Raw genomic sequence first — 27,954 nt, forward strand, 5'->3', positions numbered from 1 at the left:
ACACTGAAGTTTGCCAATTTGCCATCAATTAATTCTGCCACATGGGCAACAAATTAAGGGGAGACGGACAGTGGTTGATGGGTTGAATTCGTCCTCCTGAAATTCGCCTTCAATTTCATCGCATAGGCAACACGCCGGTATCATAATCATGCGTTGCCTTTAGATTGATAAGGGCTACCTACAGGCAAGCTCTTAATTCCCTTTGCAATGTTAAAAAATTGCAGCTTGATCATTTTTTCTTTTTCGCAACTCAGCAGTAATTCCACCGACTACTACTTGACTAATATTCTTTGAAGAGAAATAATAAATCTCATACTCAAATCCACTGAATTGATCAAATTATATTTCAATTCTTGACTCATTTTCCTTTGGAATCTTTCTAAAAATTAGTTTGTTCAACAGCAAAGTCTATCGTTATTAAGTTTTTCAGTACTACACTAGTTCTGTATTTTCATTTTACTCTTGCTGAGCATGAGTACTTATGTACTTTCAATAAGCTCAATATAGTTTACGCAAGAGAGTCTTCATCTAGCTGGCTGCAAATTGATTTATATATTTTGGAAAACTTTAAAGGTGGATCATCCTTAAATCCATAAGGGAGACATTTTTTTTTTCTTAAAGTAGAGAGGAGACGTAGAAAAATACTCTGGGGCATGTTGAAAATAATTTATTTATAATCTAAGTGTGTGGTATAATTAAAATTAAGTACACGCTCTCAGCGGTATGTACAGGTTGCGGAATTAAAATTTAATTAATCACAGAATGGCATCTCATAACAGAATGGAGGTGATTGGAGAGGGAAAACTAAAATACATAGAATTGGTGGTAAAGTGAGTACTTTTTTTACTTGGAATTTTCCCATACTTCTGGTAACATTGCTAATCACAGGCTTTGGTTTGCAGGGTACAGCTTTTAACCAGAACCCTACAATTATGATGTAAGTTCAATTGACATGAAACCGTCAAAACATGCCTCATCATTGAATAAGTAACTAAAATATTCAGCCAACTGAAAGCAATTGTGAAAGTAAACAGGCCACTATTTTTCCACGTAGAAGTAAATACTTTGATTGGTATTTGATCACAGAGACAGACAAATATGAAATATCTATGGACGTGGTCACATTGAGTAATCTTATATTTGTCTGATGGAAAAAAATATTATTTCTTCTACTAAATGACATTCATTATTCTCTGTACAACAGCCTGGAATTTAAATGGTGCTACTACAGTTTGCTTCGGGGTGTCAACTTATTCTTGAGAATTATCTAAGGAAGCTAACTCCTAATCTATTTCTATAACGCGCAAATGCACGCACATGGTGATCTCTGATATTTTAAGTTACAAAACAATAATGGTGGAATTGAAAAACAATTGTCCAGGTTTCATACCAGATGGTGCATTCCTCAACAATTACTTAGAGAGTATTTTTATATGATTAGGCTGCCATTGTGCACCTATTAAGCAGAAAGTTAAGTATCTAAGGAATTATCTATTTCAGTTTTCTGATGAGTTTAAAAAAGTTTTGATTTTCAGAGAAACCAAGCTTTTATTGGGCTTAATGATAATTCAAAAAAATAAACCAAGGAAGGCATGATGAGTTAAAACCGTCATTATTCGAGAAACTAAAAACACTCTTAGCAGCTTCAAAGTTCTGATTTTTTCTTCTGAAAAACTCTTTGGGTACGTTCTAAATTGTGGTGTCAAGAGCAGTGAATTACAAGGAATCTATAGAAATGAAAGGGTACAGTTCTAGAGATAGGTATTGAGAGGAGGGCAAAGAATTCGTTTCCTGTTTTTTTTTTGCATTGAACACCACACAGCCGTCAGATAATGACACAAACAAAAAATAAACTTTTAAAAGCAAACATAACAATTAACAGGCTCTTAGTACATCTAACAGTTAATAAACATTTTAAAACTTAAAAATGAAATTTACAGTGTACATATTATGTTATCACATTAATATTGCAATGATTAATAGATTAAGAGTTGATGAAAAAGGCTGTGTCAATGATTTAATTGCATGAAATTTGTGAAAAATTAAAGCAATTTCCCAGACAGACATGTCGAAAAAAATTTGAACGCAGATCTACGTGGAAAATGATACTTGCATTGCATGGTCACCATAGCCGCAAAAAACAAGCGATGTACTTTACTGACTTTCTTTGATGACTAGAAATAATTTCTCTCTCAAATATTCCCACTGAGAGGTGGGGGGGGGGGGGGGGGTTCAAGTAGGTATTATATAATACTGTTTTTTCGATTTTTCAACCATTACCCCTAGAAGAATCACAGAATTCGTTACAATGCTCCTCTTTTCCGAATTTTCACCAATTTTAGAGAAGATAAGGAAGAAAAATATTTCTATACACATAATAATGCAATTTTTTCAATAAAAATAGTTCCACACCCCCCTTATAAAACACAATGGACCACTAGACAAGGTACGAATTTAAGCAATCTGATACATGTTTCCTAATCAGAATTTCACCTAAAGGACGACTCGCACAAAGAAAATTACTGAAACCAACTCCTAACGAAGATATTAACGTTTTTATTTCACATTGGTTACGAGGTTAGATTGGTTATTTGAACTGCCCGCTCACAAGAAACTCAAAGCTCTATGTGAGTCAAATCGCGCACTACAACGGTTTCAGCAAGCTTCTCAATCGAGCAATCTTCATTTCCCACCATGTGTTGTTCAAACTATAAGCAATGTGCTAAAGCTGAGTCAAAGCGTCAAGATTGAAGTTGCCAGATTTGTATATCGTAGAGACAGGCATGATTACGTTTAGCGCGCGATGTGAATCACGTAGAGCATTGAGTTTTCATGAGCGGGTGGTTTGAATTCACGCATCAGGAATCATTGAATATGTTTGTAAGGAGTTGATTTCGGCAATTTTGATTGTGCGCACCATGTTCTACGTTAAATTTTTGTTACGAGACATGTATCAGGATGCTGAAATTCGCACCTTGTCTAGTGGTCCATTGTAATAGTTGAACGCATGATTTGGTAACATTTCCTGTTTAACAGTACGTAACCAGAAACAAAAATTAAAAATTTATAGTATTGTTAATGGTGAAAAAAATAAGTGGGTAGGGTCATTCCTCCACACTCACACACACACACTCAACATTACATTCGCTTTTTCAAGGCCATGGAAAGTAGCCCTCCAAAGCAATTTAGCTGTTTGGCATTTTAACTGTTGTACCCTTCAATTTTATTTCAAACATTGTTAATTTAAACGTTTATCTGCAGCTAAATTGGTATGAGGCTCTGAGACACGAGAGATGCTTGCTCTCTTGGCAAAGGCAACTGTACAAAACTTAAATCAAAGAGCTAATTTCATGCACACATTAATATCATCCCACCAACAAAATACAAATCTGAACATTAACGATATTTAAGAGGTGAGGAAAAAACTAATTTTTGTATTTTTTGTTTACAAAGTTGAAATATCTGTGACTGAAAGGAAAGCTGGAAGTATGATGAGTAACGATTTCTTTCAAACTTCATATTTGTACATCAGATGATGATAATTTAGTGCACATATCCAGAGTGCGGTAACAATTTTTGAGAAAAACTAAAAACCTGGAACGCCAGCTGGCATACCTGGATATGATCTAAGTCTTTGTTGGTGATTAAAATTAACAACAAAACTTAATTTTTTAGGAGGTCAAATATACAAAAATCTGCAAAATTCGAACGTTCATCGTGTCAATTCAGGGAGAACAGGAACTTTCAAAAATTCCTTACCATAAAAAATGTTCTCTTTCTTTCTTTCTTTCTTATTCTTTTGTTACAGAAGTTTGAATGATTAAAGAGTCACCGACTTCAATTCTTGAATCAGAGAGAAAAATAAATTAATTAATAAATTAAACAACAAAAATAAATGAACAAGAGCTATAGAACAAAAACAAAACTCAACAGGCCACAATTGAAATATTATAGCAGGAACCATTAGAGGCGAGACAAGATGAATAGACACAAAAAAAGAAGACTAGCATTTGAAACTTGATGGTGCAATGGTGCATTCTAACTGAGTGTCTTTTCAGCTTATTTCACAGATAATATTTTCTTAGCATCTTACGGCATTGCACTTATTGGATGGGTCCTACAGGCCAATTTTTCTCTCTCTATGTTGTTAGCTGCAAAAATGTAAGAGAGTGGAGCAATGCTACTGGTGAGAAATAGGAGTTCCAGGCTGTTGCTCAAAAAGCTGACATAATGCCATACATGGATAGATACTTGTACTGATGGTCCTGTCAATTTTTTCTTCCTCTCTTTAAACTAGTCAGCGTAATTTCTTCAAAATTTCCTTGATTTTGCTGCTCTGTTAGCAGAATATTTTGTATAAAGCTCAAGCTATAAAGTTGGCTTGTTTCTCTTTGAAAAATGAAAAAGGAACAAAAATGTTGTAACACTGCAATACAGATACGTGGTCTCGCACTTCGGCCATCGATATGAACTTGCTTCCTGACAGAACTTATTTTCTTTCTCCTTCAGGAAATTATTACACACTGAGCTGACACGGTGCACTCAATAACAATACCATTGCTCCATCTCCTTGTAACAAAAAGAGGAAATTAACCACCCTAGACACATCACTTTGATAAAAATGAAAAATAATTCTAATTTACAATGGTATGATATATGATACACACACATTACATTGTCTTGTATTTAATTCGGCAGTATGTAAAAAAGTAGGTACAAAAGCTTCTAATTTTGTTTACACTTTTTTACGACGACCTCTACTTTTTATGGACCCGACTTTTCGAAAGTCCTTGTAAAACTTACAAACCACTGTAAATCAAAAGAATTTCATCATTTATTAAAGTGCTGCTTAGATTCACTTTAAATACACTCAATTTTTACATACACGCTGAAGTTCATTCAGTCATATATAATACGTCAATTGGTAAAATAAATAATTTGACAGACCAATGAATTTTGAAGTACTTGAAAGGGTTCAAACAGCAAGAGAAAAACTGATTTGATTTGGATTGGACTTAAATAGTTAGATTTCAGGTATGTTAACATTAAGCATTAACATCAGAGACTCTTCAAGGAGCTTATAGACCAGAAATACATCAAGATGAACTGATGAATAAAAAAATAAATGCAAAATGGCCTGGAGAGCTTAAATAAGGGTAATACTGAAAATCTGTACTATCACGATTTAAAATGAAGAAAACCACAATATTTTAATTGTAAATGGAAGCAAAAAACTTGCAATGCTAGAGTATCACTTGCTATTTCATACATTTTGATTTTCAATTTTGTTACATTAATAACGATGTTACAGCAAGTCCACTTTTGAGAAAGTTATATATTAATTGGAAAGTTACATCACGGTTTTTGGTCTCAGTGTAAACTAAAAAAATAATAATAGGCGGTCAACTCTACAGGCCATTGTTGCAACTTTCAGACACTTTGAGCATTCCCTTAAAAGAAGGAAAAAAAAAAAAAAAATCAGCTATCCATCACCTCAGTGAGAGACTTGATGCTTCATTACAATTTTGACTCAAATTTCAACTCTTCAAGGGGTCATTCAAAAAATACATAATGCTCTGGGGGGGGGGGGGGTCGAGAAGAACATTATTCTTGTGTTTTGGAGGATATATGTAACGAACAAAAGCGTTACAAGGTGGGGGGGGGGGGCGAAAAATACTAAATTTAGCTTAACATATTTTGAGAATTGCCCCTGATCTCTGTCTGGCACAAACGCTATGTTGCTGTTGGTCATAAAATAAATGATCAACTGTCAACAATCTTTAGTGATTCAAGATTGAGAAGAGATAATTCACTGATAGGCTACAGAGGTGGAGCAACCTACAAAGCCTGACATCCGAGTACAAATTTCCTACCGATAACGTCTTCAGTGAATGAAGAATCAAACCTCACTGAAGGTTGCCTAAACCGATTTGATCAAATTGTTTGATCAAAGATCACAATACTTGCATTATCATCATCATGGTAACGAAATACTTAGGTAAATAATAAATATAATAAATTACATGAGTACACTCCTCAAAAACAAGCAGTGCATTAAAATACAAGTAAATAAATGAAAAAAAAAAGGTTTCCTAAAACAGGAATAGTTCCGATTAATAGATTAGGACAGGACAAAAAAAAGAAAAGACTGAGTCCTAGAATGTACTTGCTGAAAATGTGTAAGTCAAACAGTTTTTGAATAGTGAGTTGCATATCTTCCTGGAACAAACAAAAAAAATGATTGTTCTTCAGATATATATTTCTTTTTAATACATTAAAGTGCACAGGAGAAGCTACTGAAAGAGGCATGAAAACTGGAAGATAAAAGAAAGAGACTAACGTAATAGACTGAAAAAAAATCAAACGATGATTGATAAGCAGAAAAATCAGAGAAAATTAATAAACATATAACTTCACAAAATAAATGAAACAACCTTTGGTTTCATTCCATATCTTATAAAAATTCCTTGAGTCCTGATTGAATGAGTCGCGAGAGAATCGCTACTTTTATAGGTAAATTCAGTTTTAACACCTACTTCTACTGCCATCGCATTAAAACCACATGTAAATAGGATGACTTTAAGCTGATTGGCAGTCTTCCTGAGTGGTTGTGATTGGGTTTTAAGGAAACAACGAGCATCTTCAAATTATGACATTGGCACGGAATTTGAGCATGGCAGCATCACAATAGGTGCTGTAACTAAATTTTCATGCAAAAATAATGATTTTCCAGACACAGAAAAATCCTGTCAGAGTACTAGGGATATTCGAAGGGTTGAAATAAAACCCTTGACTTTATTCTCAAAATGTATAATGAATTGCTGGCTTCTCTCTCCTGCACCACAAAGAGTGCCAAGCAAGGAGTTACATTATTATAGCACAAAACTAATGCTTTGTCATGCACAAATGTTAATCCTGATTTTGCTGGCTTAATTGTGCTGAGAAGGACTATAATCATATAAAATTTAGAAACATTGGTCAAGTGCAGAGTAATGACTTACATTTTAGGAATCGGTTCAAACATGATAAACCTCTGAAGCTGAGCCAATTTGTTGGTAGAAAAGTAAGTAGGGTTGCTTCCTAAGAACCTCTGATGTGGAAACAGGGATTACCCTAGAAAAAGAAAATTGGAATTTAGAACAAACAGAAAAATGAAAGAAAGAAAATGAAGTGAGTTAAAGGATAGACAGTCAATATTTATTTTCTCCCAGCTGTGCTGATCCCCAAGTTTCAATAATGGACGATTTCTTCAGAATAACCATGTATGAGAGAGATGACAAAAAAAATAAAGATTCAAATGCGTACAGTTTTGGCTAAAATTGATACATTCTTTACATTGAAAAACAGTATTGAAGGACATACTCTCCTTATTCGAACGGCTGAAAGAATTTTTTTTTAAAACCTGGCACTTAATAGTAAAGAGAGCTGTGAGTTCAGTTAATTCAAGGTTTTTAAGGTAAACCACTTTCGCACCTCAAAGAAATCACTTAGATCAATGTGTTCAGCACAAAGTTGACCAGGAATACATAAGAAAACGAGTGCACTGTGGTAAAGGAGCATTTTCACGCATTGTAAAAGGAGCCAAAAGAAAAAAAATGAGCTTGAAAAACGTCTTTCCAGCTAAAGTAGCCACGTTTTTTGACATTTTTTTTTTTGTCAACTTGACAATTTGAGAATGCAAGGAAATAAGGCGGGTGTCCTGGGATTAAGTACAAATATTGAAAGAGTTGACTCTTTGGGTAAAAAAAAAGACATTTTAGTAGTATAACTTTTTTTCCAAAGACGCTTTGCCTGGAGGCCACGGGCGCTTCAAGGTTGGAGAAAAAAAATCGTCTTTTGAATACTGCGACCATGTTCATTAACCAATATTGATGAAAGTTGATAATTAGGGGTTATTTTTTGCACTCTTTGCATTTTTGACCTCCAAAAAGGGGAAAACTCATTTTGAGGGGAGGTATTGAACCTTAAAGTGACCAAAATTATGTTTCTAGCAGCAAAAATTGATTTTTGATGGCAACACTAGATTCAGCATGGAAAAATATTGAGAAAATGAAAATATTGAGAAAGGCGTGTTTTTTCACCAAGACTCATCGTTTTCAAGATAATAGGAGATAATAGGGAGATAATGGGGCCCCCAGAGAAAGTATTTTTGGAAAAAAGGTTAAACCACAAAAACTCCTCTTTTTTACTCAAAGAATAAATTCCTTCAATATTTGTACTTAATCCTGGGACACCCTGTAGGAAAAGACTGTTATGATCTTAGGCCATGTTTAGCAAGGAGAGGGAGAGATTTTGAGATTTTGTCCATATTTTTTGTTTATTCCGCATAATGACTAAATTTTTCCTTCGCCTTCCTAGCTCCTCAGGTTACTTTTTTAAAGTTTTCCCTCTTATCATTACTGCTGGAAGAGATATCCAAAAATATGCTTGGTGATCTTGAAACATTCTTGGGAATTTAGAAAGTAAGATTGCTGGTCAAAATTGTTAATTAGTCATCGCGCCAAAAATTAATTTTCCCTGATAATCATGGGACGAAGTCCTTCCGAGAACTTGCGTACAGTTACAGAAAGACCCATGTATCAGGCCGCACGTACTTACAAATGATCAAAGTTAGCTTGGTTTAAGTCTTGGGTTAGGTGATAGCAAGAAATAAATATTTTCATAGCCTAGTGTTCAATTAGAATTAGAATTAGTGATTATATTGACCAAAGATGAGCTTACTCTGAGTCGTTGAATTCAAACCATTCATCAGTGCGAATATTTTTACAGTAGGCTACATAGTGACCAGCATCGAGTGTTCCTGAGTGGCAGGAAAACCCGTACAAAGAATATTTGATAGCGCTCAGTTCCCTGGTTGATGCAAATTCAGTCATGTCAAGATTCATAGGAAAATCGACGTTGACAGAAGATCTCGTCCACCGACTCGACAGGTACGATGAAGTGGGAGAGGTATAGCTTGTGAATCGTTTCAAGTCTGATTCTGCTGTTAAGAAAAATATTCAAGAAAAGATGGAGGATTCAGAAATTTCAACTTAATTCTGTTAGACTTATTGAACTACATTGTCTGGCATTTATTTGTTTCAATAATTTGTGTGGTTTGTTACAAAAGTAAACAGCAATTTTCTGTTTGAATATTGATTTCTGGACGTGAATGATAAAAAAACTGAAGTTGATTCCTAAAAAAATTAATTATCAATTAAAAACTGACAATTTCTATAGAATTTTGGTTCAACATTTTTTTTTTAGCAATGACAGCAATGGCATTGATAGTTTTTTTCTTTCATTGAGTCAAATAAGAAATTAATTCTTGCACAAATACATTTTTTCACTTGCTAACTTACGAATTTTTTGGAAAAAATTTAACCAATTCAGTACAATTAATTTTACTAAGGAAGAATAGTACTGATTGCAAAAGGAGGTAAAGAAACAAAACAAAGAATGGGATGATGACTTGGTGAGCACTTCTGTAAGAAATCTCAGCATTGTTGTGTAGAAAATTGCGAGTTTTTTGACATACCAATCTGCATTTCAACAAAATAAAATTCCCTGCAGATGAAGGTGCGCCTACAACATTTGAGTTTCATGCTGGCAGCGATGACGACTATATCCAAAATTCTCCACCCAGGTCGAAAAATGGATGGATGCAAACATTAGCCACAATGGATCACTAGACAAGGTACGAATTTCAGCATTCTGATACATGTTTCTCAACCACAATTTCACGTAGAACACGATACGCACAACGAAAATTACCAAAATCAACTCCTGACGAAGATATTTAATGATTCTTGATGCGTGAATTCAAACCACCCGCTCATGAAAACTCAATGCTCTACGTGATTCACATCGCGCGCTAAATGTTTATCATGACAGTCTCTGCGATGTAAAAATATTCAACTTCAATCTTGACACTTTGGCTCAGTTATAGCGAATTGCTAATAGTTTGATCAACACATGGTGGGAAATGAACATTGCTCGATTGAGAAGCTTGCTGAAACCGTTGTAGTGCGCGATTTGACTCACGTAGAGCTTTGAGTCTCTTGTGAGCGGGCAGTTCAAATTCCTCGTAATCAGTGCGAAATAAAAACGTTAATATCTTCGTTAGAAGTTGATTTCGGTAATTTTCGTAGTGTGAATCGTGTTCTACGTGAAATTCTGATTAAGAAACATGTATCAGATTGCTTAAATTCGTACCTTGTCTAGTGGTCCATTCATTAAGTGACTGAGTTTAGTTCTTGCCTTTAGCAGATCGTTTTCCTCCTTTGGTTTGCAACCCAGCCGATCTGGTTGAAAAAGTCGACCAACTCCTCTTATAAAAATTTGCCTAATGGATTGACAAGAGGTTCCTGCCTAGGCCCTATTCTCACTGAGGTAGTAAGTAGGGCTGGGATGAAATAATTTATTACACTCTCTTCACAACTCTGCAGGCAAGATGACGTATATGGTGAACAATCTAAAATGCAACTTCTCAGGTAAGCTGCTTCAGTTTTTCTCTAGTCACAATGATTCTAAGGTCATTAGCTTTAAAGCTTTTAATCTGAGAAAGAATAGACCATTTCTTGAAAGGAACTTATTATGGCTTCATTAAGATGCACTTATTCCTAACAAGTAATCAACTTTGACTTCTTATGTGTAATGAAATGTTTCGCAAATTTAACACAGCTAAGAGGACGTTGTTAAGAGAAGTCATCTGCATGAAACGGTAGATAAAAAGGATACGAAGTACTAATATTTTGGGTAGTTTTTGGAATTGGAATCTCTTTGTACATTTCCTTGGTTTCTTGCAGCCAGCGCATACCTGTTAACAGAAAAAAATTGAATGGTGTCACATGGATTAATGCGGAAAATTAATTTAAAGCACAGACAATCACAGAGGATAGGCTTACACTTTGACGCAATGAGGGCAAAATTAAGAGGGTAAGATTTTTGTACTTCAGGCAGTAGGGGTGATGCGTTGCATGTGTGGTCTCATGATTACAGGAATGACTTTGAATACTATCTTTAATGTCATTTAAGGGTAGCATTTTTTATTCTATGGTGTCGGTTGCAATCATGAGCGGCAAGACATCCTGTCATAATGTGGAGTAATTCTGACGCATTTAGGGTGCAAAATTTAAATCGCTTGACTTGGGTAGTGGGCACCCTGTTAAGTTGGATTGAACCAACGAGCCAGATGCACACTAGGACTTATTGAGGTTCAACGATATTTTTATTTATGTTTTTTCAACACTAATTATAACAACAGGGTAGGTCTAGTGTTCACCAGATTTAAGGTGCATCTTCGATCAAGGACAGCAACAAGGCCATGCAAGGAGACGATGACATAGTTAGCTCTGCAAAATGCTGCATGAATAAAAACAAATGCTGATTCATTTGACATGTTTAAGTAAAAACTTTTTCAATATTTTTTTCCTACTTCTGCTGATCTGATTATACTAACGGAAGGATATAGCTGGGTTATGTTACTGAAGTATGAGTAAGAATAGACACTTCAATGGATATCCAATAACCAAGTATAAATCTTACATTTATACATGGACAATTGGCCAAAAATTTGGGTGACTGAAAAGTAAGTGCACCCATCCATCACATAAAGATTGGACATACGAGGGTCATCCAAAAAGTAAGTTTCCCTACCTTGTATCTTCCGAACGAAAAGAGATAAATCAAATCGGTAAAGAAGCACATATTAGGCATACTCTAGGCTTTAAAACAAGCTGAAGTTTTTGAAAATCGGTCAAAAGATTCGCGAGTAAACTTAATTTTACTGAGACAACCTCCTATCGTCGCGTGCCCACCTCCGGGGTCAGGATGCGCGAAGAGTCGATTATAGAAGACTCGGGTTATAGCCCCTATACATCACATCAACAAGGAATTTTGATGTTTTCATTGAGTAGGCCTTACCTTACTTTTTGACATAGTCTCCACATCTTTCTTGATATTTCTGGTATCATCATAGCAGCTTCTTGATGCCTTCCGCGTATAGAAGCTTTCAACTTGACTCTGAAACCAGTCATTGACAGCGATCTGTACCTCTGAATCGGTTTAAAATCGCTTCCATCGTGGAAGTTTTTCCGCTCGGGAACAAATGAAAGTCACATGAAGCTGAAGTACGAAAGTTTGAAGGATTGGGGGAAAATTTCCCTACGCAAAGCAACTGATTTGGGAGTGCAGATCGCTGTCAATGACTAGTTTCGGAGCCAAGACGAGATCTTCTACGCGGAGGGCGTCAAGAAGCTGCTGTAATGATACCAAAAATGTCAAAGAAGATGTGGAGACTACGTCAAAAAGTGAGGTAACTACTACTAACTACTAGTAAGGTAGTTACTCAATGAAAACTTCAAAATTTCTTGTTGCTGTGATGTATAGAGGCGATAACGCAAGTCTTCTATAATCGACTCTCCGCGCATCCTGACCCCGGAGGTGGGCACGCGGCAACAGGAGGTTGTCTCAGTAAAATTAAGTTTACTCGCGAACCCCTTGACCGATTTTCAAAAACTTAAGCTTGTTTTAAAGCTTAAAGTATGCCTAATATGTGCCTTTTTACAGATTTGATTTAATTCTTTTTGTTCGGAAGATACAAGGTAGGGAAACTTACTTTTTGGATGACCCTCGTAGAAACTTGTCAACTGGATATGTCTCACAGACTTCTGTTATTTCATCGGCATTTATTCTATAGCACTGGGCGAAGAGGACCAATCTACATTGATTTTAAAGAGGTGAGACTTAGCTGCACATGGATACTGTTTAGTAACATCTGACTGTCAACAAAAGATCACAGGACCACCGCAACTGAAACATTTCTGTCCAGATTATAACTTGCAATGTTTAAAAATGTTACTTAAATACATGTGTTTTGAAAGCAAATAGATTTTAATAATTGTCACTCACCGGCATGTTTTTCCCATCTAGAACTTCTTCTTTTGTGAATTCAGTGAGGCAATCTCGTAAAGTGGTCCGGCTACTCAATTCAGGTAATGGTAGGGAAACATCCCAAAAAATTTCATAGGTATTTGAGCACTTGTCGCAGACAGTGCATTTCAGACTAGATTTCATCTGACCGACAAAAAAGTCAATAATTTTGCTTCGTTCTAAAATATTGTATTGGCGCCAAGACTCTTCCGCTTTTTCCGATTCGCTGCAACAGTAGAGGGGGAAAAATTAGTTACTTTTAATTGATGCTTGATGGTAGATGGTCCTTACAAATTACTTTAGGCGGCTTTCAGTTTTAGCTTACAATAGGTGGATGCTTTTCAATAAATATTACATCCATAGAAAACTACACACCACACCACTTGGATAGGTTGTTTTTAGACATTTGAGTGTGGCAAGCTTTATGATTTTCATGACGCACGGCATCATCATCGCGCTTAGTACTAGTGACCTAAACAATTTTCGTCTCTTCATGCTTCCTAGAATACATTGCTCTCTCTACCAAAAAGATTAATTTTTCCAGGAGGGGGGGGGGGAGTAGTCCTAGGCTTCTGCAATTCTCTAGGAGGACTTCGCAATTTTCTCCAACGAACAAGATTTTCGCAAAAAGGTCAACACAATGCATGTACAGATCAAAATTTTGTCAAATTCTTTGATAATTTTGAGATAATTTTAGGAGGTGTGCCAAATTTGCACTATTTCACAAAAGTTAAAAATCTGAAAACCGAAAAAAAAAAAAAAAAAAATCTTTCCCTTAGTCTCTTAAATTTGGTTGCAACTGCCGCCGAGAACAATTTGCACCCCAGAATGTTTTTAACTTTGTTTCACTTGCAAGAATGGACTAAATGTGCACATTATGTGACTTACCATGACAATGTTGAAAACTTTCAGTATTTTTTCTCTAGCCACTTTCAAAAACGCACACAAGGTTTTATTTTTCAAATTCTCTAGGATACCCAATTTCAAAAAATTCCATTTGGTTAAGAAAAAAAAAGTAGGAGTAACTTCCCTTTTGACCATAGAGCTAAATTAAATTCTCACCTTAAATCATCTAAGTTTTTAGCTGATGTGATTTTTTTCTGCCCCTGATTGATGGCTTCATGCAAGCCTTGCAAAAGATATCGTAAAAATTCTTGAGCATCATGCTGGTTGCGCCCGACAAACTGTCTGGCATACTGCTGAAGTTCATTCTTGAATGACTGAGCAGAAATTGGAGACCGAGAAATGTTGTCATTCATTTTCTCTATCAGCTCTGCAAAAGCTGTAAAGTAAAAGGGCAACAAAGATAGTTAGGGGAGCAGGCCTATAATGAACAGTTTTCATTGTCTATGAACTTCATTGAATTTGATATCATACTGAGGAACTATTACAAAATTGCAAAGGAAGAGTAATATTATGGATGCTATGGGTTTTCAAGTCAATTATTTACCGACGAGGACTAGAAAGTTGGCTGAAAAATCTTGGACAAAAGGCAGAGAATTTTTCAGTGAAAAAATGGCACGACTTCATTTTTACTCAAGCCCTTAAAGGTATGGAGGTAATGGAAAAATAGATTTTCTATTGAAATTTCATTAACAACTTTATAAGTGGGCTTGAACAATAACTCAACTAGGTGTGCAAAGTGGTTGGTTGAAAATGCAATTTGGGAATAAAATTTTCTTCATGATAAAAGAACCAATACCTCAAAAGAAAAAACATGCTCTTATATTGAGTCTTGACCCTTGCACATATTGTCTCCTACCGACAAGAAGTTAGAATAATAAAACTGTGAATAATTAACTACAAATGGCTAACTGCTTGTGAATGATTTGAATGCTTAAATTTTGAGTTAAATAGAGAAATAAGAGTTGTCATAGTACCTCTAAATAAATCAGCACATTTAGAATTGGTGAGGTCATTGATGTATTCATGATTTAGAATGTACGACACTAGTGGAGGGGTTCGGTTTAAACATTGCAAGACTGAGTTCATGAAACACTGCAAAAAAACAAAACAACTGTTAGTAAATGAACACTTTAGAAAAATGTGATGGATATTACAAGCTTGACAGGTCTCTGGTGCGACACCACAACTAAGCTGTGCTGAGGATGCCAGAGTGGTAGCTGGCGAAACGCGTCCGCCTGTTATAAAATTCATGCGCAAGTGAGTCTAATGGTGCGTAATATCTGTTTTTTTAACCCTTGTTTACACAGATCTCTGAAAATTTTACTGCTTGAATTGAGTTTTCAGTTGAAGGCTTTATTCTTGTAAAATTCAAACCATGTGGACTTTAACAATAAAAAGAGTGAAAGATTAAATAAATATTAGTGTATTTTCCGAAGGAAATACACTATTGCGTTCTCCCCTGATGTCAGACCTGGACCAAAGACCATGTAATGAGCATCGATCATGGGTCTTAGATTACGAATATGCATGCCGTTTGAATTCATGTTTTTATATATATATATATATATATATATCTGTTTATTTATGTATGTACTTCCGACTCATTGTGGTTTTTCCGATTTTTGCTTGGTTATATTTCCCTCATTTTAAAAAATTTCCGAGTGAAACTTTTTGCGATGTAAAGGTGAGGAACAGGACTACCATTCTGCGAAAAAAAAACGGAGATCGAAGTATTACATTTCGAATGGTGGGGGCGAGAAGTGGGGGGAGGTTCAATTTTGTGGGCGCGATAACTCGCGCAAATTAAAAGCTTTCCCCCGAAATTTTTACAGAAGGAAGATCTTACTTAGTTCTAGGCTGGTATTGAATTTGAGCGAAATCGGTCGTGCCGTTTAAAAATGGGGAGCTTTGAAAGTTTTAGGCGGGGGGTGTGCGGCAAAAGGAGGGAAGCCGCACAGTGGGTCACGACCTGAAAATTGGTGGACAAGACGGCAATGTTGTCGCACAATGGGTCACGAACTGAAAGTTGATGGGCAAGACGGCAATGTTGTCGCACAGTGGGTCACGAACTGAAAATTGGTGGACAAGACGCAATGTAGTCACACAGTGGGTCACGAACTGAGAAGTGGTGGATAAGACAGCAATGTTGTCATACAATGGGTCACGAACTGATGAACTGATGAACTGATGGCTATATTGCCGCACACTGGGTTACAGACTGATAATTGGTGGACAAGACGGCAATGTTGTCGCACAGTGGGTTACGGAGATTCATCCATCGTCATCCAAGCTTGCCACAGTGTTTGTTGACATTACATGAGGCATTACATGAGGATTGTTGTTGCAATCTGGCGACATGAAGTCCTTATTCGAATAATCAATGCCTCCAACAGTGTAAATGTAAATACAACCTCCAAAGATTGATAGCTCCCCGCCCCTCCCTTCGGTAAATACACTCTTCCCGCGATGGACGTGCGGGTCACTTAAAAGACAGAACAACTGAGGCCGGACACCCAAACTAAAAAACGCGCGTCCCAGGGGGGCTTGGGGGGGGCGAAGCCCCCCCAAAAACCGGCGCGGAGCGAAGCGGAGCGCCGGTTTTTTTTTACATTATGCTTTGATGTACCGACCTGTTCTTCGTAGGATAAAGATCAACATTTACCATTTACAGACTTGTACTTCAACATATGAGATCATTCTGACATAACCACACCAATAAAGTATCCTCTGATACTCAGTGGTTTTCATTTATGAATAAGATTCATCGAATTCCAGACCAGCAATTTCTCCATTGTTTGAATAAGGATCCAAGAGCATGAATGTAGTTAACATGGAGTAGAGAACCTTTATATGGAGAGTATGGAAAACTCAAAAATTTGGAGGTCAGGTTTGATCAAGTCATGTAGCTCTTGGGGCCCAAAAGAGCAGCCAACCTATGGACTCGAATTATCCAGTTGTACTAACTTTCTTAATACTTACTACCCGTCGTAGGTACACTGATCAAAAATTATAAAAGCGCCTGTAAAACTTGGTTTTCGCACACATTTTCTCAGTTTCAAAGTTTTAATCCTTACGGATGCTTGTTTACAATGCGCTGTCGGCCATACTGATTAATCGATCAAATGCATAGGTTAGCAGCCGCACTTTTCTAGTGATTTTTGTTTTACACGTTGTCGCCCTTTTGGGCCCTGAGAATTACATTAATCGAATAGTGCATACTCTCTCACCAGAGTGGAGTACACCCATGAGAAGACTCGATTTTACACATTCACTTCACTACTCTCACCCTTTTGGAATATGGTCCATTAAAAAGGACCATCGTCTATTTTAACAAAAAGAAAAAAAAATAAATTAATACCAACCGTATTTCCGACATTCCGAAGGCCTTTGACAACAGCTCTTTCTGCTGTATCTTTGGCAGGACTTGGGCAATTGTAACACTTTTTATTCCTTGATCCACTGTTGGCCTGTAATTTAAAAGTGAAATTATCAGCTGTAAAAGGCGAACAATGATGTATTTCGATTCACACTTCTCAAATAATGAAGATGAACTGAAAGAAATTCATTTCAGGTTTTTATGAGTGGGTTATAGGGATAAGCAGAGTTTGAATTGGTCATAGGGTAAATTGTGCCTATAAAAGTATCACAGATACACATAAAAAGAGGAATTTTTAACCTTTAAGGATGACACTATTGATGTACTTCAAGACCCGAGGAAAATTAACAGTTTTTGAAAAGAATTATTGCTCATTGAGAGTTTTTCAAAGGAGCTGTGCTTAAATTGGGATCAAAATCAATCACGGTTTATGGTTAAAAAACAAAAGAGGTGGATGAGCTTAACTTTATTTTACTCCTTTTACGAGGCTTTTACACAGACATTGAAAAGGCATTGGATCCATTGAATCGCATTAATTTTTGAAGAGCAAAAATTCACAAACCTTCTGATTGAAAAGTTTCCAATCACAGTTACAGCGCGAGTTTTTAGCTTGAAAATATTGTGATACTGCATTGTTCTGGACGTTCAAACTAGGATGGTAGGTATTATTGAGCGGAACAAATTTTTTAAAGGCGTTAAATTTTTTTACAGTTCCTAAGAGGGTGAGAATAAGGACCAACAGCAGGATAAACCGAGTGCTATATACATCATACTCCACACTGTGCCACGGTAAAAATTTGGAGCTAATGAGGTTCACTTTGAAAGAAAATGGGTGATCACATAATTTAATTTGAAAAAATTTTAGACCTTGAAACATAAATCATTCATAAATAGGAACTTGTGGAGGGGGGTTCGGTTATGTATCACAAATTTAGAATTACTTAAATGCATCAAATGTATTCTAAAAACTTGTTTCGAATGCAGGACTGGAAAAACAAGATTAAGAGAGTTTAATTTAGCTGTGAGATATAATCCATTTGCATTTTTTTGAGAAACTAAAATATTTAAGGGTAAAAGAGATGAGGAGTTGAGAATAAGAAACATGAATGATAGATAGATGAGTTAAGAAGCAGACTGAGAGGCAGCCAACTCAAGGGAGAGAGAGGATGAAAAGAGGGGGAAAAAGCGGAGATATAGCAAAAAATGGGGCAAGACAGGGTGCTATTTTTAGAAACCCAGCGATGAGTGGGAGCTCCAAGACTCCATGAAGATGGACTATTTGGAAGAAATTAAAAATTATCACTTGTTTTCACTGTCTCTCTTCTTTCACAATACAGGGTCAGGACAGATATTATTGAATGCTTGCAAAATCATAATACGTAGTTGTTGAAAAATATTCCTTTCCCTCTCTCCTCAACTAAATTTGCACTCATCAAAATGAGACTTGTATCATGGTGCTATCGAGTCAACAAATTATACACCATGAGAAATAACGCATTTTGGGCTTTATGGTAAAACCACTTAAGTTACTAAATGCAAAGTTGAGGGGAAAGAAGTTTACGACGCTGTTAACTTCCTGCCACATTTCATTTTAATGCAGGAACACCATAAAAAATTCTTACAATTTCACAGGACTGTTTTGTGATGATTTAAAATGTTCTGTAAAAATTCTACTAAGTGAGCTATTATTTCTCTTGAGTAAGAATGTCCTTATTTGATGAAATTTTTTTAGTCCTGTAAAACAAGCACTAAGCGACTGCTCCTTTTCTAACTGGAAACCTCTTCTCCCTCCCTGTTTAATTCGAGATATTTCTGGAAAAAGAATCCATCCTAAAAAATGGCCTTTGGAGAGGAGTTAGGTCTAGGATATCACTGTCATTTTTTTTAACCTGCCGGTTAGTCTATCAAATTCCTCTTTACTTAGGATAAAAGAGGAGGGAAGGGGTGTGATTTTACTCAAACCACTTGGTTTTCACTTTATTGAGGGTGTTCAGAAATACATTTAAACAAGTTTCTGGCAGGAATTCCCTCAAAAGACAAGCCCTCTTTTGGAGATTTGCCACTGATTTTGATTGCATAAACCAATGGCAAGCTCTCCTTAGTTAGCACTGGTGAATTTTAACGATGCCTTGGTTGTCAAATTCTTCCAGTTAGATCAGTTTCACTGAAATTCCATAGCTGAGCAACTTATTCTCAGGTCGCCCTCTGAAATAAGGAAATGAAATTTCCTAAACTTTCCAACTCCCTCGACGAATTTTGATGAAATTCCATAAGATCCAAATACATGCAGGATGGTTAAAAATCGCTACTCCCAAACCCGAACATGAAAGTGAAGTGTGTCATACACAACTCAATAAACGAATGAAGGAGCTCTCATAATTTTCTACCACACATTTTTCAGTTTGCACTCCCTTTAAAATGTTTTGACAATTCCTGCTTTTTTTATCAGGATGATCCTGCATTTGTCAATGATTTGGAAAAAAATTACAACATTAAAAGAGGTAGTTTGTTTCAATTTCTTACCAAGTCTGAGTAGCATTTGTCTTCTCCGTTTGTAATACTGTAGCCAACCATGTTGTGATTTTCATCTGTTAAATGCATTGCTTTCATTTTGGGCCCTAGAGGATCCAGGGTTGAATTGGAATTGAAATTGGCTGATGATGAAAAATTCTCATGAGCAGATGACATGGGAGCCAACGAATGAGGATACCTCGGCTGGATGACTGCTCTTGATGCTCTGACCTCCAAATCGTCAGAGATATTAGATTTGAATGAGGAGCTGGCTTTTTCTTTGGACCTATATGTTCCTGGTACGTAGTTATCCGGGGAGTACTTGCTCATGAAATCATTAACGTCAAAATTGACTGAAATGGGAGAGCTCCTGCGATAGGCATTATTCGATGAGCCTAGTTCTTTCGAGCTTGATTTATCACTTAAAAAGTTGCGGGACAAACTAGAGCTGTTGTAAGATGGCGAACTTGCAAATGAGGTGTCTCTTGATTCACTCCCATCTCGAGATGAATCATCATCAAAGATAGATGGCCCAAAATATGCTGAGCGAGCTGGAGAAATGTAGGACCTGCAACAGCGTTTTGAAATCAATAATTAATACTTAAGTAATGTGCCATTGAAAGTGGAGTAAGAGAAAGAAAAAAAATTGTCACCAGACATAATCGTTTGGAAACATTTTTGGGAACCAAAAGTCTACAGCTAAAGTCTTAGTGTGCGTGTATTTTCCCTTCAAAAGTTACAAGAGGTAAATAATTCAAAATTTTAAACTTAAGAAATGTTCAAGAATAGATCTTGCTTACTGCAGAGATTGCAGACATTTCACCAGCTTTGCCCTTTATTTAAAAGAAGCTTATTATCCTGAGGCAAACGTACAGCCAGGCTCTCAGTCTTTGTTCATCATGATTGGCTTTGCAAAAAATACCTTGAAGGCATCTCAAAGATTTACTATGACTTTTTACGGACTTATACTTATATTCCCATTATTTACTTGGGACGGATACAGAAGATGTTCAGAGCAAATTTCCATAACAACACCAAAGAAACGTAACATAATGCAAAAATGGCTCCTCCAATCAAAAGAGGAGACATTCATTTCACCCTATGATGTACGAAAAGCCTACCAAAGCCCTGATACACCGACAAAATACTTATAAGCGTGCAATAAAAATGCCTTAAAATTGAGAAAACATAAAATATGACTCTTTTACAAGACAAATCAAAATATTAGACACGTGCTTATTTATGAACTACGTTTCGAGACCAACATTTAAATTTACAATTGGATGAAAGTCTTATAACAACATATGCTCTGAAAATGCAGCAGACTAGATTCCTTTGCTTCACAGATATTTTTCAACATCTTATAACCACACAACACAAACGAGAGCAAAACACCGAGCTTAAGCTGTTGGCAATGAGACTTGCTAGCTTTCGCTCTCATTCAGCTCATACTACTCTACAGCACGTTTTGTTTAGCCATGAAGAATACATTTTGAATGAACAAAAATGGAAAGCCTGAATGGATTGGGTATCACTCACTGACTTTTCAAAGTTTTACGGTACCTTGGGAATAGAAATTACACTAGAGGGCTTGCTTAATTATCGTGGATGCGAGATAAATTACACAAAAGGGTATTCTGAGAAGTCAAAGTCAAGTATATTGTTGCTCCTAAAATTGTCACAAAGAAAAAAAAAAATACTGCATGGTTCAGATAGAGCTGTGTCTTGTCGTGCCAACATAGTTTTAATAATCAGGCCGCTGCTTTTAGACACCCTTACACTCACTTCTCCAGGATGGCAGTAAATTGAAATATACCTCCCATCTTAAGAGCAGATACTTATACCTCCTACAACACTCGAGAAATAGGCAGGAGCAGCACGACAGCATGCAGCAGTAGCACAAGCCATATATTTATCGCTGTGCAGAATCCTCAGCTTGTACTTGCCTGCATACAAATTTTACATCATGCAAAATTGCAGCGACTAATAGGAAAGAAGGATGGAAACTAACTTTCCTACTGTCCTGCTTTGTTTCCGACTTTGAACGACTCTTCCCAACTGTTACATGCGGCAGCATAAAACACCATGCAATGGCTTACTAATTATTTAATGTTGTATCTTAGTCCTCGTGCTGTCGTGCTGTGACCTGGCATATGGATCGATGCTGAGTCTCACAACTTCCTGAAGTTAACAGAAAAATTTTAATACTTAAATACAATGAGAGGAGCTGTTTATTTTCCAACATTTAGGTGAGTTAATGCAAAGTTGAACGATTTGATAGGACTATTTGATTTAATTCAATTGAACGATGAGATTTGTCTGACAATCTTGGTTGCCGGTCATAACATGAATCCACCATTAGTGAACAAATGAACTATTCCTTGATTACCTTATTTACATTCAAAAGTCTTATTTTCTACAAGTTTCCATGAGATGCTTATTCCCACATAATTTCTACCAAGTTAAGTCTTTCTGAATTAATGACACTCAAATAAGACAAAAAAGATGAGATTGAATATTGCCGGACCAAAAATATGAATACCTGAGAAACCCAACAATAAATTGTAAATCTATACTTTTATGTCTCGTGTTGTTTAAACATCAAACTGATTTTGCAAATAGACAAGCCCCAATATTGTTTGAAATGCAGAAAAAAAACCATACCTACAATTATGTTGCCTCCACAATTCAGAATTTTTAAATTTGAAAATGAACTTTTGAAGATCAAATTCCAGAAGACTAGGTGTCCAGAGTGGCAGGAATGTAAATAGAATCCGTCAAGAGTCAGCCAGCATTTTATTACGTGAAAATACGTATCCTAAAAGAACCTAAATTCTTTGGCAAACTTACTTCTATTCATTGATTTAGAGGGTGAGAAAAAGCATCCAACAGGGATATTAAGCAATGTCTGCAGCAGTTAGTAATTAAATGGAAGTCTGTTTGAGCGCATTTATTTATTGGTGGTAATTAAGATCTTGGGTTAGATTGAGTACGCTTACTCATGAAGTCCGGGCCTGGAACACTCGATTATTATATTGGACCCCTATCGCCCAAAGTACCACCTGTTACTCATGCAAGAAATGTACGTCATTTTTTTTTTGAAAAATCAATTTAATGATGTAACCAGCTTCATAATGAAAGTTGCCATCGATAACCTGAGCCACTGGATGAACTTTTTGTTCAAAATTAATGACAGGAAATCATATTTAAGATGAGGTGTCTAAGTACATACCTTGAGTGGGATGCAAGAAGACTTGAACTGCGGGACATGGCTCCTGAACCTCTGGGTTTGAAATCAGATCCAGATGAATATGAATACTTTGGCGGCTTCCCGTGCAGAGTCATGGATGTGGATACAACTGGCGAAAAAGAGGGGTCTCTGAGTTTCAATGGAACTGGCATGTTTTGTCATCCCTCAGCGAAGGAAATAATGCCATTTTGGAGTCATGCTTCGACTGTCTCCAGAGTGCTGTAAATCAAAGGAAGACCCATTAGTAAAAAATAGACTTGTCGGATCGGATAAATAAATAACTGGCCGGTGGACAGAAAAACTGGGATGATTACCTCAAAAAATCAAGTTTATCAAGTTTTTGGTTGGGATTTTTCAGTGATAAGTTTGGGTGAGAGCAGCTTTTTAAACTCACCTTAAAGTTTGAGGTCCTTTGGGCCCACAAGGTTTAATTTCTGAGGGCCCTAGAAGATTTTGTAGGAGTCAACTTCAATTTTTAACCATACATCCCACCACAAATATGCAAAGAAGTAATATGCAAGATGCGCAATTTGTTCTACACGTTCCGCTCCATGCCAATTGATAAAAAAAATCATTGATCAGAAGAGTTAGGATTGCAGGAATTTTTGGGGGTCATGTTTGACCAGGACTTTCATTTTTTGGAGACTATGGTCAATTTTTAGGGGGCATTTCAAACAACGGTGGCTGGGGGTTTGGAGCACTGGGTGAGAGATACTAAACAGTTACTGTTTCTTCATCTTCACCTGCTTGGCTAGATGGTCTTTTTACAAGAAATCTTCGAATTGAAAAGTGAAACTCTTAAACCCAATTTTTGACACAAATTTAAACACCTATTAAGTAGCAAAATGAGCAATGCTCTTGTTTGATATTTTTCAACTGCCAGGTATAATAAAAATTCTAAGCATTTAAAAGTCCTGGGATTAGGTATAAAAAGTACGAGAGAGAAAAAAAAAATTCTTCAAGTTTCAGGGCCAATGAAATTTTCAACTCGAGAGAGCATTTAGAATTTGAAAAGAAAAAAATCTTTAGAGGGTAGGAGACCAGAGACTGCCAGACCCACCTATTCCCGAGTTCAAGAGAGAATATGTCATTTCATGCCTAGTAAAACAGATGGAGGCAATTTTTAGAGGGGGGGGGGGGTTTAGGGGACTGCTAGACACCTAAGAAAATTGTTGAAGTGTCAATGTTTTCATGGAGAGATTGAAGAATATTTTATCGATGAATTCAAACCACAATAAATGTAAGAATTTCCCTGAAAGATTTAGGGATTTAAAGTGAAAGGGAAACAAATTGGGGCCCTACCTAGCTTCAGCCAGCAACCTGTTTCGTTGAGATGTCCCTAGTGAAACAGAGCTAAATACCTTTCTGAAACCTTGAAAATTGCAAGAGGTAGTGGGGTGTAGGAGTAAGGTCAAGATCTATGGCTCAATGTATTGACTGTATTCAAGTGATAAAGAGTGAATAAGAAAAAAAAAGAAGACATAGAGAGGCAGGGGACTGGAACATATAGGTAGATTGAAGAAAAGTTTGATAGATGGGTAGAAGTGACAAAATAATTTTAAAAATTGAAAGAGGGTTAACACGACAGCATCAAATAAATTGGCACAACTGCCTGAAATATTTTGATAGGAGGCCAACTCAAGCCACTCACATTGGTGGTGTCTCAGTTCACACCAACACACAGAAAGCTTTTCACTGGACAATCTCTCGTGGAGCTACAGCTTCCAACACTAGACTTTTGAAAGAAAAAACAAACTAGTGTCAAGATATAGGTGTGACAAGAAAGCAAAGGTAATTTCTACTTTATCCATGAACTAAATAAGAAGAGAGCAAACTTAGTTTCTACTTTGTTCATGGACTTTAGAATTAATATTCAAAGAATATAGAGTGAGGTTGGCTCAAACCAAACCAAATCAACCCCCCCCCCCCTCAAAGTTTAAAATGAGAATATACCTTAGAAAAATTTCACTGAACACCTATTCTTCAGAGAATGCTTGAGGAATATTCCATAGTGAATGTTCAAGAAACATCCTTAGAATACACTCAAAAAGTCTCTCAGGAATTATCTAAGTTGAACCTTTAGAACTTTCTAATGAGTAGATTCTAAGAATATTCAGAGAATGTATCTATATACCGCCTTCATACTTTGACTACTCATGATTGTATTGGTCTAATTAAAAATGTTAGGGAGGGAGGGGAGGGGAGGTTGAAACAAAGTTAAAAAAACGCCTAAATTAATTCTATTTTAATAAATGCAAGTGTGGTCTTTATTTTCTATACAAAATTCCCAGGTGTTTTCTTAAGAATTGCTCTTCCCTCCAAAAAAATTCTCTGAGGAAAAGGGCTATGCAGAATTGCAGATATCGTCAGATACTAAGAGGGAATACAAGTTGCCTCTTAATACTATTGCTGGCGCTTCAAGACACAAGTCTTTACCAATGGCAGAAATGTGGATGAGTATGGTAGGGACTGTGATGGCAAAATTCTAAACCAAACACTTATCTGCATACAATAAGCCGTCCAGACGCGAATGAAAAATTAAGGCAAGTGAGGCATCTAATTAAGCGTTCAATACAATTGGAAGGAAGGTTTTGGCTGGAAAAATGGTTGATTATTTTCAGTTCACATTCCTGTCAAAAATATCAATTACCCTAACCAATCCTTATTCCTTACCTAGTCCCCGTCTGATTTAAGGAAAGTAAAAGTACATAGGATTGAACTTTCAAATTATGACTATAATAATCATGGGTGCAGAAATAGCTTGAACTTGCCTTCAACAGACATTTTACTGAGGTTACAATTTCAGGCCCCTTTCAGGAAGGAGGGGGGATCCAAGTGTCACAAATCCCCCCCCCCCCCTCCCCCGGTGTGAAGGTTCAGGGGGGCCTACACTACAGAAGTACAGATTGCTTCCCTATAGGAAATCCTAAATCTGGTGCTGCTAGGACAACCTATGAACACTACCTCTATTTTTGAAGAGGAGTATAATTATACCTTCAAGTGTCTAAAAATTCTTTTCAAATTAGGAACTAAAGCTGGGAAAATTTTTCAGAACAGGACAACTTGCTACCTTAAATTTTAAAATCTCTTGACTTTACCCTCACTAATCAAGGTTTTTTACATGAAAACTCTCTGGGATCTCAAGGGTTTCAAACATGAAAATACTTGCTGTTCACTTGACAAATCTAGCACAAAATTAGAGCTTTGTAAGAAAAAGTATGAGTGAAAGATGAGATACTCAAAAGTTTTGTCTGGTCAAGAAAATTCAAGATTTACTTCTTGACACTAAGTACAAGAACTAGACACTCAGTGAAAACCGACAAGACATAAAAAAGTATCACTCTAAGAAATTAGTAAGGAGCTCCCAAAAGCATGAAAGAGGGCATAAGAGTGCGAGTTTTGAGGAGAATTTGTTTGGAACTTAACAGTGTTCATACTTCCTATGTTGCGGTCTGTGTGGGATACATATTCACACTTTCATGAGCAACATAGGATCTACTGTATTCATTTTATCAGGGAGAGCAAATACAGGAGTTAAAATGATAGATCTTGTCTCACTGTGAAAATGCATCAACTTATTCTGCACAGATTCTAAAAAAGTTTGTAGGTACCTTTCGAAGTTTGGGGCATCCAAAAGCAAACAAAGTCCAATTGACTCAAAATAGAAGCAAACTTGAAAGAATGAAAATTCTGGTTAGAAATTAAAGCCTTGCCCGATAGGTTTCACCATACTTTGAGACAATCTAAGCTAGGCCAGTGTCAATTAATGGTCATGCAAATACCCAAATTAGTTGCGAAGTGCATTATCCTAAACAAAGTTACAAAATGAAAGTAAAGGTTCAGAGGACCTTCTTTTTCCATCCAGTTCACAGTTTCAGGCTGAGCATTGCATACATGCTAGGTCAATATAAACTTCACACCGTCACATACATGGTTTTTGTAAGGCATTCACACCGTCGCATACATGGTTTTCGTAGGGAAAAAGGTTCAAGGGTGTAGATAGCACGATTTAACTAAACCAGTGATGTTCAATAGCCAAGGAAGGGTGGTATACATGCAAAAATTGAAATAAACAGAGGCGTCTTATGGTTCCTGCTTTTCGTTGTAGGTCCTAACTGGTTTCACTTTCATGAGTTGTCGATAAGGAAACAGACATTTACATAATGATAGCTATTCACCTGATGTTAGGGTACTGCTATTTGGCAATAAGGCTGCCTTATTAAGGCAGTTCATCTGGATTTCCAAAGATAATGCTAGGGGATTAGAGACTACCACTGATAAGGTTTCACATGTACTTGCTCTGCTCATTTGAAATAGGATTAAATTTGTCATATGTGTGAATACTCAATCATCCTTGTGAACTGAAAGGGCAGGCTCACAAAAATAACTCAACACTCGAGGTTTGAATGAGTGAGACAACACCTAAGTTGACTCAAGTAACAAACAGCAAATAGTGGAAAGAACAAAATACTGTGAACCATGAGAAAAGCTCTGAAATCAATGTTAACAAACAGTACTTACTAAAAGTTCGGCACCTTATGAGCCTAGGTTAACTTTTACTTGGTGGGAAAACAAAATTGCTCATCATCATCTGTGCTGAACACTTGAATTTAACAGAAAGAATTTGGATTGTAATAATTTGGGGAGTTCGTAAGGCTCCACACTAGAACTGGAACTACAGACGGAAGTGATCGTCGCGAACAATGAAATTACAGAACGAAAAAATGTCATAAAATTTGCTATCACCTTGAGGGGCTGGATTCGGTTGGCTCTCCAAGAAACTTCAAGGATACATAGCTGCGATATACTAACACTAACGCAAACTTCCCGTTCAGCTACCACGCCATGATGCAAGAGGAGGCGTGAGCGTTCTTATCAGTCACACAGTCGCATGAGTAGCCAATTAAAACTTTTGAACTTTTTTACGTCATCTAATGTCAAGTAACTGGGTGACGTGTTGAACAACTTTCTTATCAAAAAAGACCAAGTGACGTAATAA

At 36.5% G+C, this 27,954-nt stretch overlaps 1 protein-coding gene across 3 annotated transcripts; it reads right to left on the reverse strand.

Moving 5' to 3' along the window:
- Window positions 1-651: 651 nt before the first annotated feature.
- On the reverse strand, window positions 652-27,858 carry LOC109030086 (ubiquitin carboxyl-terminal hydrolase 2). Of its 3 annotated transcripts, none has more exons than XM_019040874.2 (11): window positions 27,702-27,858; window positions 22,938-23,174; window positions 19,718-20,273; window positions 17,181-17,285; window positions 14,793-14,910; window positions 13,975-14,194; window positions 12,892-13,138; window positions 10,720-10,798; window positions 8,722-8,974; window positions 7,002-7,113; window positions 652-6,219 (listed from the first exon to the last, which is right to left on the reverse strand). In XM_019040874.2, exons 2-10 carry the CDS (start codon window positions 23,105-23,107, stop codon window positions 7,017-7,019), a joined length of 1,845 nt encoding a protein of 614 aa, XP_018896419.2. In that variant the 5' UTR covers window positions 23,108-23,174; window positions 27,702-27,858; the 3' UTR covers window positions 652-6,219; window positions 7,002-7,016. The 3 variants fall into 3 exon arrangements, with proteins under 3 accessions (XP_018896419.2, XP_018896420.2, XP_018896417.2); XM_019040875.2 differs by having other exon boundaries at window positions 652-6,215; window positions 27,477-27,765; XM_019040872.2 differs by having other exon boundaries at window positions 27,477-27,765.
- Between the last annotated feature and the right edge of the window lie 96 nt (window positions 27,859-27,954).

The sequence above is a fragment of the Bemisia tabaci genome, chromosome 2 (genome assembly GCF_918797505.1).
Source record: "Bemisia tabaci chromosome 2, PGI_BMITA_v3".
NCBI classification, from domain to species: Eukaryota; Metazoa; Arthropoda; class Insecta; order Hemiptera; family Aleyrodidae; genus Bemisia; species Bemisia tabaci.

Excerpts from the sequence above, each read along its gene's own strand:
- LOC109030086 (XM_019040874.2), bottom strand. The coding sequence starts at position 23,107 with ATGCCAGTTCCATTGAAACTCAGAGACCCCTCTTTTTCGCCAGTTGTA. Across the intron at positions 20,274-22,937 it reads CTTCTTGCATCCCACTCAAG|GTCCTACATTTCTCCAGCTC; the intron begins GTATGTACTTAG and ends ACGCTGTTGCAG. Across the intron at positions 10,799-12,891 it reads TAGATGGGAAAAACATGCCG|GTATGCGCTGGCTGCAAGAA; the intron begins GTGAGTGACAAT and ends TTCTGTTAACAG.